Raw genomic sequence first — 13,015 nt, 5'->3', positions numbered from 1 at the left:
AAACCTAATTCTTACCAGAACCTCTCCTTTGGCTAACACTGCCCTCAATAAAGGAGTAATTTCTGATGTTCCTTTTTCTCTTAGCCGATTTTTCTTCTTCACGTTTCAAGTGTCACTTATTTTCCTTCTCAGTTTCATACCCTATTCCATTCCCGGTTCTCTGATCGAATTCGTTTTACTGTTCAGGAAAGTAAAGTTCCTTTTTTTCCCCCCTCACCACCATCACAGGTGATAAATACATCTACAAAACTTTTCGCACACTCTCTTTAGCCTTGCCATTTCTGGCACCTTCTAACATCGTTCAAACTACATGCTTCCCCTCACCTAAGCCCTGTGACCCCATAGCTTGCTTTTTCTTCCAAATCAATCCTTTGTCCTATAACCCGCCCCAAATCAATAGGTCACATACATCCAATTAGACCTCAACTTCATACCCAGTCCCGGCTATATACAAGCCTCCGCCCCATTCCATCCCTCACCTAGACCCGCGTCTATTGCAAGGCCCTGATCCGGCTCCGCACCTCCACCTGCCAAGTCCAGTCCCGGTTCCCGGCTGTCCTCACAGCACATCACGCCCGAGTCTAGACACCACAGCCAATCCCCGGCCACATCCCCGCGCACCTCCCTCCCGCCCCCTTACTCTCCTGTGCCCGGTGCCTTTCACCTACCCCTTCTCCACGCCCGCCCAGTTGCGTCCAGTCCGCTACCCCGGCCTGTCCCTCAACCAATCGGCGTTTGGAATCCCGACCCCACAGTCAATCCCTTCCAGGCTCCGCCCCCACGTCCGAGTCCCGGCCCATCAGGCTCTTGAGGCTTCGCGGGACTGGAACTCAGGGAGACAAGGAGTTCGCGTGACGGGTGTGAGTGGGGCGCAAGGTGGTCACTTGGTGGGGCTGAGGGCAGTGGTCTCGGGTGCGGAGACGCGCGGGGGGAGATTGGGAGGGAGGGAGGCCTAGCTGGGGTGCGCTCGCCCGGCCGCGCGCCTGGCGGGCTGGGAGGAAGAGCCGGGGCTGGATTTCCTTCAGCATTCGGACTCGCCGTTCGGAGCGGAGGCGGGAGCGCGGGCCTGGGCCGCTGACCCCCGGCCCTGGCGGCCCACGGGGCTGGTAGCAGAGGGTCAGCGCTGGAATTTCAGAGTTTGCTTGCTCTAGAGAGGGAATGGCCCTGAGGTGACTGGTCTTATAGGGTGGGGTCCCTTGGACCCCGGTCCTTGTCTCCTCCTTTTGCGCTTCATTTTTGCAATTTGGGCATTTTGTAAACGGTGTGGGAAGCTGACACCGACTCCAGTTCATCCGTAATCTGTATTCTTCCAGTTCATCCGTAATCGGTATAATCAATTTAAAAAAAGGAACAAGGCTGCTCACTTGCCACGTAAGTGACTCTTAGTGGAACCCATAGTTTTTAAGATAAAAGAAAAAAGAGGCCCAATCTGTTGCTTTTGGAGACCCCAGCCAGTACGGACATTCTTCCGTCTTGCTGGCGCGCGGCTCCCCCGCTGCTACCTGAGGGCGCAGCCGGGCAGCTGGCTCCTTCCACACTGGGCTGCACACCCACCATTACAAAGTTAACTCACGTGGGGCTGAAACCAAACTCGTGACAACTTAAACCGGACAGCCAGATTCCTTCCCTCTGCAGAAATTTGTAATTAATTACACGAATCCCATTTTCACAAAACAGCTTTTCAGCAATTTCAGGATCATGTCTCCTAACTTAAGTCTTGTGCCGGCTCCGTATGGCTGATTTTTCCCATTCGTGCTTCAGTGACATGGCTTTGAGGCTTATTCCCACTGTATTTCCCGCGCCAGTACCTTGTTCACCTCCTATATGCCCTATGTTGTATCAGTAAGCCTTATAAACATTCTAGAAGTGGACCAACAGGTACAGCGTGAGGTGGAAATAAACTTTCCTTGGGTCAGACTCTTAACCTGGGTTGTGCATTCATTAGCACTAGGCCTTTTTGCAGTCACCTCACATTAATCTTCCTTGAGCTTGCTGTTAACCTGAACATCTGTACTTTGTGAAATTCACTAAATCTTTTCCTACCTCTCCTCCACATATGCAAAGTGGTTATGAATTGATTATCTGGGTTTAAGTCCAGAGTTTCAAACTTTTTACAGTTCATCTTGACTGCTTTATTCATCTTTTAGCTCTGGATTCTCCAACAATCCATCAGCCTTCTCAGCTTCAGGTCCCCTCAAGCTGTGCCACACATATCTTCTGTATCTTCATTTTAAACAGCCTACACCAATGATAATAAATAGTTTAATTTTCTATTGATCATGTGTATATGACTGTGGAGTTTATCTTATGTATAGTATGCCATAATCAGGTTTACTAGATACCCTGATTCACAATTTCCTGATTTTCTTCACAGAACTCTGTTTTTAAGTATAAATGAAACAGTGAAAATATTGTTTAAAATGAAAAGCCATATACCTTTTGATTTTGTCCAACTTTTCAATGACATCCCAATCTATTCATTTAGCTTCTCGGTGAATATGCATATGAAATGTTAATTGCTTTAGAAAAGTGCTGCTCAAAAAATGTTTATTTAAAGTACAGAAGAAAAAAGCTTCAGGGGTTCTGAATTTGTATCTATCAGCCTGCTTAGATTTCTTTGGAGCCGATAATTCACTGGTGCCCTCACAGTTCCTTTTACAATGAAATTACCTAGTGAGAGAGTGATGAGTGAGAAGAAAAAAGATCTGGGCATTGAGGAATTCTGTCATTTAAGTTTGGGAAAATGAGAGATTGTCATAGGTCAAAAGCCAAGGGAAAATGGTGTTTCTGGGAGGAGACAGGGCTTGACCAGCTGATCTAAAGCTGCAGAGAGCTCAAGGAAAGTGAGAATTGCAAAATGTCCAGTGAATTTAACAATATGAATGTCAAAATTGACTTGCGCAAGAGCTGCCTCTATGGAATGATGGGTACAAAAATCAGATTGCACTGGGTTAGGGAGTATAGATTGAGGAAAGTGGACAGTTAATAAAATGATATGTTTTCATTGGGTTGGCCAAAAAGTTCGGTTTTTTTCAATAAGATGGCTCTAGTAGCACTTGGTTGTCTTTAACTTCATTCGAAACAATTTTATTAGATTGTATTGTGACAGCTTTCAAATCAGCGTGCATTTTTAAAAAACTTATCAAAATTGGTGAATTTTTGTATAGCCATTTTAATATTGACGATGGAAGAAAAAAGCAATATTTTCGGCATATTATGCTTTATTATTTCAAGAAAGGTAAAAACGCAACCTAAGCGCAAAAAAAGATTTCTGCAGTGTATGGAGAAGGTGCTGTGAGTGACTGAACGTGTCAAAAGTGTTTTGTGAAGTTTTGTGCTGGAGATTTCTCGCTGGGTGACGCTCCATGGTTGGGTAGACCAGTTGAAGTTGATAGTGATCAAATCGAGACATTGATTGACAACAATCAACGTTATACCACTTGGGAGATAGCTGACATACTCAAAATATCCAAATCAAGCATTGAAAATCATTTGCATTGGCTTGGTTATGTGAATCACTTTGATGTTTGGGTTCCACATAAGTTAAGCGAAGAAAACCTTCTTGACCGTACTTCCGCATGCAATTCTCTACTTAAACGTAATGAAAACGTTACGTTTTTAAAACAAATTGGGACAGGCGATGAAAAGTGGATACTGTACAATAATGTGGAATGGAGGAGATCATGGGGCAAGGGAAATGAACCACCAGCAACCACATCAAAGGCCAGTCTTCGCCTAAAGAAGGTGATCTTGTGTTTATGGTGGGATTGGAAGGGAGTCCTCTATTATGAGGTCCTTCCAGAAAACCAAACGATTAATTCCAACAAGTACTGCTCCCAATTAGACCAACTGAAAGCAACAGTTGACAAAAAGCGTCCAGAATTAGTCAACAGAAAACGCATGATCTTCCATCAGGATAATGCAAGACCACATGTTTCTTTGATGACCAGACAAAAACAGCTTGGCTGGGAAGTTCTGATTCATCTGCCGTATTTACCAGACATTGTACCTTTGGATTTCCATTTATTTCGGGCTTTATAAAATTCTCTTAATGGAAAAAATTTTAATTCCCTCGAAGACTGTAAAAGGCACCTGGAACAATTCTTTGCTCAAAAAGATAAAAAGTTTTGGGAAGATGGAATTATGAAGTTGCCTGAAAAATGGCAGAAGGTCGTGGAACAAAACAGTGAATTCGTTGTTCAATGAAGTTCTTGGTGAAAATGAATAATGTGTCTTTTATTTTTACCTTAAACTTTTTGGCCAACCCAATAACTAGAGGAGACTTTAGCAAGGAAAGCTGAATATGCCGAGGAGAGGGGTAATAATCAATGGAGCAAAGTCTCTGTGGAGGGGAGAGGAATGACATCTAAGTCATGGGAGGAGGGACTGTCCTTTTGTAGCAGGGTCACTTCCTTTATTATAGTAGGAAGAAAAAAGGAATATTTTTAGGTTTGTTTTTTTACATGTGGGTAGGTTGAAAGAATTCGCGTCTGATGGCTTCTGTTTTCTCTGTGATAGAGAGCAAGGTCATCTGCTTAGACTAAGGAGGGTTTTATGTTAGAGGAGTGTGGGAAAAATTTAATCATTTTGTACTATGGGAGAGAAATATTGCCTATTCTCTTATGGCTTTTGGGTGGGCCCAAGAATTAAACTGACATAATACAGATTAACAGGAGAAAAGCACACATTTAATAAAAGTTCTGTGTGACACAGGAACTGTCACAAGGAAATGAAGACCCAAAGAAGTAGCAAAACCAAGTGCTTTTATGCTAGATTGAACAAAGAGAGGCCATTGTGGAAAAGTAACCAAAAAATATAGGGAGACTAAAGGAAGATAAGAATTATTTTAACAAGGTCTGTTTGTACAGAATTCTCTCAGCTTTAACTCCCTGTCTAAGAGTGTTTCTTTTTTCCCAGTATAGGGCAGGTATCTTTCACATGGGAATTTTATCTCCTGTTTTCAGGAAGAAAGGGGGAGATCAGATCACTCTTCTTGCCTCGGCTGTTTTTCCAGTGCCTTTAGCTCACAATAATCCTTAGGCCAAAGTGGCAATTTTTTGGGGAGTATATTCTGCCATCCTGTACCTATAAAATATAGTAGAAATGCTGGAGAGTGTTGGGGGTCAATTTGAGATTAATGACCGTAATTTGTGGTGAAACCGATCCTATCCTTTGTGATTTTCTCCAGCAGTCCACAGCTTCATGGGCCACAGGAAAAACAGACACTGTAATTGAGTTCATCCAGGGCCAGGGTTTTATAGATACCTATCTATAAAAGACAGACGGAGAGCTAGGGCATTGTAAAGAACATTATTGAAGCAGTGGAACTGGCGTCTAAATTGGAAAATAAAGGAAGGTGAGGTCTGATTGAGAAAAGGAGAGGCAGCCTCCTAGAGATCTTGATGATATTTAAGAATAGTAATCATTGGAATAAGTAAGCAAATTGGAAGGATAGGTAGTTTATGGTCAAAGATCAGAATACTTCAATTAATTGTTTTGGAATTAGACCAGATTGAGGTAATGGCAAGGTGCAGGGTGTGACTATAGGAGAGAGTGCCTAGGGTGGGATGGAAGAGAATAGTGATGGGCACAGGGATGTCAGTTGTTGGATGGACCATCTCTGAAGACATGGGAATTACCTGGGATGATCACAGTACTTAGAGTTGAGAAGAAAACTGTGTGCCTAATGACAAAATCTCTAATGAATGACAAGGAGTTATCAGCAGGCCAGAAGATGATATCATTGAAGCAGATGACGGAAGTAGTAGTCTGGTAATGGTAAAATAGACGGTAAGAAAGAGGTAAGTGAGGCATATACAAGCAAAAGCTGACACTGAGGCATATAGGAGTGGTATCTTCAGGGAGCAATAAGGTTTCAGTTCAAGCTAGGAGGTACAAGGAACACTCTGAAAACATAAAGATGTAATGGGATTCGCTGAGAATGGTGCAGCTGTTCCGAAAGACACAGTAGAAAGTTTGGCAAGTGGAAGAGAAATGAAGGGCTGGGTCAGTTTCCAGGCAATACTTTGCATTATGGTGGTAATGTGCTGCAGAAAACGGAAGAAGAGGTGGGAATTAGGCTTTGGGATTTCCAGATGAAAACAGGTAGATTTAGTGTCAACTTCCAAAGGGGAATGGGTATTGAGGTGTGGTGGCCAGAGGGTGTGGCTCACCCAACCTGGGGGGAATCTCCCAAGACCTGCAGCCTGAGGTCACACACAACCAGCCACTGACGTACAGTACTTTCTGAGATTACCTTGAAACCAAGGATTCATTTATTCATCTGTTTTGAAGTATGGGGAAACTAAGGCCCACCAAAGGTCAGGGAATTGTCCCAGGATAGAAACCTTTTTTTAATATCAAAAATAAGGGTTAGAATCCAGGTATCCTGACTCCTAGTCCTGTTTGCTCCCCTCCCAGCTCCCCAACCCCATTTGTCTGAAGAAGGTAGAAGAGGTTTCTCTCACTTTTCTACTTGCAAGGAAGAATTTTACTTATACTTTCCTTAATAACAAATAAATTAGGTTGAATTTAAATAAATGGGCATTTTTTTTCTGAAAAATATATTGTCCTAAATCAAATAACTCTATGATACTGAATGAAGATTGTTCAACATAGTCACTGTTGCTTGGTAATACCTTTCCTCAGAACTAGCCCTACTGCCTAATCCAATTAATATTTTATTCCTGAACAGAACTATTAATGACCAAAGAATAGGCATTTCTTGATTTAAGAAAACCTGGTCTTTGACTTGAAAGACGTAAAACATAAGAGGTAATTATTTACTTTACAAAGGAATCAATATTTCATAAAAGGACTCATCATAAATAGTTCACTTAAATCATTAATTTATAATGTGATTTTATGTATTCATTCAGTCATTTGACACATTTATTTATCACGTGCCTCCTATGTGCCAGAGAAGACAGTGGTGAACTAAACGCACCAGGTCCACCTGTTCATGGCGCTTACATTAAATTATCAAATGAATGAGTGAGTGGTCAGCCAAACAAACAGAAAGTGCTTTGCAGAGAATTAACCTAAGCTGATGTGATGTAGAATGGCTAAGAGGCTGTCATTTAAGCTGAATTTTATTGACAAGGTAAGGAATTTCTATTTCACTTTTTAAGAAACATCCAATATATTATTTTTCACATCTGTAGCCTTCACATTTTGGTAACTTAGAGATTCATAGCTATTGATAGTTTCAGTGATCCCTTTGAATCAATAAAGTGTGTCTTTTTTTCTAAAAGTTTGATTATTAGAGATGAAGGAAATGCCATCCACTGATAGAACATTGTCAGAGTAAAACCTTATGGGAAGTTTCTGCTTTCCTGAATGCTTTCACTTCTAAATGGCAGTATAATAAGAATTCCATTTTGCTTTGATCTCCCTACTTTGACCCATGATTGATAATGATTTCCTTACAAGTAGAGAAGTAATCTAGATTCATGCCTCTTAGCAAGCCATTTCAATAGATTTCCAGCTACCTAGCTATCTTCTGGAATTGTTGAAGGCAGTACCGCCTGAGAAAATAAGGGAAGATTCATTCGTATATTCTTCATATTTATCAAGGACCTACTATAATCCTTTTCAAACAACTTTCTAAATAACCTGTTTCTAACAACTTTAATTTACTGTTACAAATTGCGTTTTTACTAGTGACTTCTCCAGACGATTCTGAAATTTAAGTAGTTCTTAGACTGAAATATTCTGGATTTTATGCCTACTAGGAATGGAACTTTTACTTCCTGTAGTTTAATGCTCTTGACTAAATTACAACCTTGTTTTTTAAATTCACCATATCCTTACAGATCTCTACTTTAAAACGACACATGCATAAATTTTTATAAGGAGGATTCTATTAGAATGATTCTAGTGATGAGAGATTATATCATAGAAAGAAAACTCAGCTATCAATAAATTTTATTTTTATTTTATACAAGTTTATGGTCTATCACCTAGCTATAAATGTTTAATAGTGATATAAGTATATATTTACTCCCTTTAAAATTTTTTCTTTTGTCCTGTAGCATGTTTTTGGCCCGGGGGAGACTGTGTACCCTTGGCAGTAGACCTAAATTCCTGAAGACAATTTGTGCTTCAAAAATCCTTGGACTCTCTACTTCTGCTGTAAGTATTGCTTAATCACTTACAGAAATAATAGTGCACATATTCTGCAATGTCCAAAAAACATAATTTTTTAGATACTTTATAATTATTTTATTAGAATGGGTATTTCTGTTATATAAACTGAAATTATCTCTTGTCATCAGCTAGACCTGACCTTCACTGGGCAGCTGCTTGCCTGTCTATGTATCAGGCATATTGCTGGACATTTTATTCAATATCTCACTTTATTTTATTTTTTTAATTGAAGTATAGTTAATTTATATTATTATGTTAGTTTCAGGTGTACAGCTTAGTGAATCCATTTTTTTGCAGATTATATTTCATCATAGGTTATTATAAGATATTGGGTATAATTCCTTGTGTTACACAGTAAATCTTTGTTGCTTATCTATTTTATGTATAGTAGTTTGTATCTGTTAATCACATACTCCTAATTCCCTCCCCCTGCACACTCTTTGATAATCATAAGTTTGTTTTCTATGTCTGTAAGCCTGTTTCTGTTTTGTATATACATTCATTTGTATTTTTAGATTCCACATATAAGTGCTGTCATATAGTATTTGCTTTTCTCTGTATGACTTACTTTACTAAGCATAATATTCTCTAGGTCCATCCACATTGCTGCAAATGGCAATATTTCATTCTTTTTTATGGCTGAGTAATATTCCATTGTATATATACCGCATCTTCTTATGCCAGTCATCTGTTGATGCTTGGGTTCCTTCCATTGTAAATGGAATTTTCTCCCATTCTGTAGGTTGTCTTTTTGTTTCATTGATGGTTTCCTTTGCTGTGCAAAAACTTAAGTTTAATTAGGTCCCATTTGTTTATTTTTTCCTTTATTTCTTTTGCCTTTGGAGGCTAATTAAGAAAATATTGCTACAATTTATGTCAAAGACTGTTTCACATATGTTCTTTTCTAGGTGTTTTATGATGTTATATCTTACATTTAGGTCTTCAAGCTATTTTGAGTTTATTTTTGTATATGGTGTGAGGGAATGTTCTAACCTTATTGTTTTACATGTGTCTGTCCAGTTCTCCCAGCACCACTTATTGAGGAGATTATCTTTTCTCCATGTATATTCTTGCTTACTTTGTCATAGATTAGTTGACCGTAGCTGGGTGGGTTTATTCCTGGTCTCTCTAGTCTGTTCCATTAATGTGGGTGTCTGTTTTTGTGCCAAAACCATGCTATTTTGATTACTGTAGCTTTGTAGTATTGTCTGAAGTCTGGGAGTGTTGTGCCTACTGCTTTGTTCTTTGTCGTCAGGATTGCTTTGGCAATTGTGGATCTCTTATGGTTCCTATAAATTTTTTTTTAACATCTTTATTGGAGTATAATTGCTTTACAATGGTGTGTTAGTTTCTGCTGTATAACAAAGTGAATCAGCTATATGTATACATATATCCCCATATGCCCTCCCTCTTGTGTCTCCCTCCCACCCTCCCTATCCCTATAAATTTTAGGATTATTTATTCTAGTTCTGTGAAAAATTTCATGGGCAATTTGATAGGGATCACATTAAATTTGTAGGTTGCTTTGGGTAGTATGGCCATTTTAACAATATTAATTCTTCCAACTCGAGCACAGGTTATCTTTTCATTTCATTGAATCATCTTCAATTTCCTGTATCAGTGTTTTATAGTTTTCAGTGTATAAATCTTTCACCTCCTTCATTAAGTTTCTTCCTAAGTTTTTTGTTTTGTTTTGTTTTTAGGTGATTTTAAATAGGATTTTTTTTTTACATTCACTTTCTGATATTTTATTACTTGGGAATAGAAAAGCAATAGATTTCTGTATCTTAATCTTGTATTCTACAACTTTGCTGAATTCATTTATTGGTTCTAATGGGTTTTGTGTGAGACTTTATGGTTCTCTACATAGAGTATCATGTCATCTGCAAATAGTGACAGTTTGACCTCTTCCCTTTCAATTTGGATACCTTTTATTTCTTCTTCTTGTCCTATTGCTGTGTCTAGGACTTCCAATACTATGTTAAATAAAAGCAGCAAAAGACAAGGCATCCTTGTCTTGTTCCTGAATTTAGTGGGAAGGCTTTCAGCTTTTAACCATTGAATATTATGTTACCTGTGGGTTTGTCATAAATGGTCTTTATTATGTTGAAATATGTTCCCTGTATACCCACTTTGACAAGAGTTTTTACCATGAATGGTTGTTGAATTCTGTCAAATGCTTTTTCTGCATCTATTGAGAATACATGTAGTTTTTGTGTTTCCTTTTGTTGATATGGTGTATCACATTGATTGATTTGTGTATGTTGAACCATGCATGTGACACTGGAATAAATCCAACTTGATCATGGTATATGATCCTCTTTAAGTATTGTTGGATTCAGTTTGCTAATCTTTTGTTGAGGATTTTTGCCTCTATATTCATCAAAGATATTGGCCTGTAATAATTTTCTTTTTTTGTAGTGTCTTTGTCTGGTTTTGTATCAGGGTAATGGTGGCCTTGTAGAGTGAATTTGGGAGTTTTCCCTCTTCTTCAGTTTTTTGGAATACTTTGAGAAGAATAAGTTCTTTTTTTGTTTGTTTGGTAGAATTCCCCATTGAAGCCATTGAGTCCTGATCTTTTGTTTGCGAGGAATTTTTATTTTTTATTTTTTTTTTGCGGTACGCGGGCCTCACTGTTGTGGCCTCTCCCGTTGCGGAGCACAGGCTCCGGACGCGCAGGCTTAGCAGCCATGGCTCACGGGCCCAGCCACTCCGCGGCATGTGGGATCTTCCCGAACCGGGGCACGAACCCATGTCCCCTGCATCGGCAGGCAGACTCTCAACCACTGCGCCATCAGGGAAGCCTGCGAGGAATTTTTTAAATTACAGATTCTGTTTTGCTTCTAGTGATTGGTCTGTTTAAATTGTTTCTTCTTTTTTTTTTTTCTCTTTGTGGTACGTGGGCCTCTCACTGCTGCGGCCTCTCCCATCGTGGAGCACAGGCTCCGGACGCGCAGGCTCCCGACGCGCAGGCTCCGGACGCGCAGGCTCAGCGTCCATGGCTCACGGGCCCAGGCGCTCCGCGGCATGTGGGATCTTCCCGGACCGGGGCACAAACCCGTGTCCCCCGCATCGGCAGGCGGACTCTCAACCACTGTGCCGCCAGGGAAGCCCCTAAATTGTTTCTTCTTGACTTATTCTTGGCAAGCTGTATGTGTAGAAATTTGTCCATTTTTGCTAGGTTGTCCAGTTTGTTGGCACATAATTGTTCACAGTATTATCTTTTGTTTTTGTTTTTTTTTTAAATCTCTGTGGTAGTGCAATTTCCCCTCTTTCATTGTGTGTTTTGTTTTTCTGGGTCCTCTATCAGTTGATAGTTTCATGGGTGTTCCCTTGTAAATGATTCTTTGATTTTCCCTTGCTGCCTTTTGAATTCTCTCTTTTACTTTTGCTATTTTAATTATGTCTTACTGTAGATCTGTTTGAGTTCCTCTTGTTGGGGACTCTCTGTGATTCCTATACGTAGATACCTGTTTCCTTCTTTAGGTTTGGGGATATTTCAGCCATAATTTCTTTAAATACATTTTCAATCCCCTCTCTCTCTTCACCTTCTGGAACCCCTATTATACATAGATTGGCACACTTTATATTATCCCATTGATCTCATATGTTGCTTTCTTTTTTTTTTTTTATTTGTTTTTCTGTCTGTTGTTCTGATTGGGTGATTTATTTTATCTTCCAGATTATTTCTTGTGTCATTAAGATGGCTATTCATTATTCCTAGAGTGCTTTTTGTCTCAGAAATTCAATTACCTGTTTTCAGCTGGGTCTTTATAGTTTCTAGTTCCTTGTTGAAACAATCTGTGTTTAGATCAGTTCTCTTTCTTAATCCAGTCAGCATTTTTATTAATAACTCTTTGAACTCAGTGTCTGGTAGACTGATTATATGTTTCATTATTTAGTTTTTTCAGGGGCTTTCTCTTGCTCTTTTAATTGGGAGAATTTCCTCTGCCTTTTCATTTGACTTAACTTTCTCTTTCTCTGTGAACTAGGGAGAAATTGTTATCTATTGTGGTCTTGTAGGGGTGCTTTCATGTTGGAGCATCCCTGTGCAGACTGTGCATATCCTTCAAAGACACAAACCAGTGTCTTTGGTGCAAAGGCTGGTTTTGATATGGATGCCAGCCAGCTCTTCCCTTAGGGTGTGCTGACTGTTATCACCTTGTTAGGGGTTGTGGTTGGTGTTGGAGGATCTAGAGCCTGTGCAGGGTATGAAGCAGGACTTCCTGTCTGCTCTGTGGCTGTCGCCACCCTGTCAGTGGTAGGGTCTGCTCACCAGTTTTTGGAGCAGAAGCACTGAGGCTCTGGATTGATCAGGCTTCATTCCCCTTGAGTGTTTGGCTTGTGAACTCACAGAGGTCTGATGCACCACCTGAGTAGGTGTCTGTGGCTCCACTCAGACACAACCTAAAGTCACATCCCTAACCCTGTTGTGGTTATCCCTGATCTAGTGCAAGGCTGTGGTGTGGAGTAGGCAGGCCAAGCACTCACTAGGCTGGGGCTGGGGCCGGGACATAGTGGCTGTAGGAAATGAGGCGACTATGCTGCCGCCAGAGATCTGGGCTGCCTCTGTGGCAGTCTTCTCCTAGGACCTGTCTGCCCAAGATCCAGTGCCAAGTTCTGGCGTGGAGTGGGTGGAGCTGGTACACTCATGTGTCTGTGAAAGGGACCTCATCATGTTGGTCGCGGTGGTTCCCAGGCATTGCAGGAGTAAGTGCTAACAATGGCCACCACTCCAGCTGGACCACAACCCAGGCCACTAGGCCATCTCTGTGTCCCTAGATCGAGTCTTCTCCCAGGACGTGTCTGCCCCAGATTTAGTGCCAAGCTGTGATGTGGAGTGGGTGAGGCTGGGGTATTCTTTCTG

The 13,015-nt window shown here is 40.5% G+C and overlaps 1 protein-coding gene across 12 annotated transcripts in view; it reads left to right on the top strand.

Annotated features, from left to right (window-relative positions):
- Positions 1–680: 680 nt before the first annotated feature.
- KYAT3 (kynurenine aminotransferase 3) overlaps positions 681–13,015 on the top strand; it is a 54,039-nt gene continuing 41,704 nt past the window's right edge. Inside the window, exons 1-4 of one of the 12 annotated variants that reach the window (XM_067726801.1) lie at positions 682–858; positions 6,695–6,774; positions 6,921–7,102; positions 8,034–8,133. In XM_067726801.1, the coding sequence (XP_067582902.1) occupies positions 8,035–8,133 (99 nt within the window). In that variant the 5' untranslated portion in view covers positions 682–858; positions 6,695–6,774; positions 6,921–7,102; position 8,034. Of the gene's footprint in view, positions 877–1,313; positions 1,372–6,694; positions 6,775–6,878; positions 7,103–8,033; positions 8,134–13,015 lie in introns of all 12 variants that reach the window. The other 11 variants (XM_067726802.1, XM_067726798.1, XM_067726803.1 and 8 more) reach the window with 11 other exon arrangements.

The sequence above is a fragment of the Pseudorca crassidens genome, chromosome 2, assembly GCF_039906515.1.
Source record: "Pseudorca crassidens isolate mPseCra1 chromosome 2, mPseCra1.hap1, whole genome shotgun sequence".
Classification (NCBI taxonomy): Eukaryota; Metazoa; Chordata; class Mammalia; order Artiodactyla; family Delphinidae; genus Pseudorca; species Pseudorca crassidens.
This window is presented reverse-complemented; position numbering and strand designations above follow the sequence as displayed.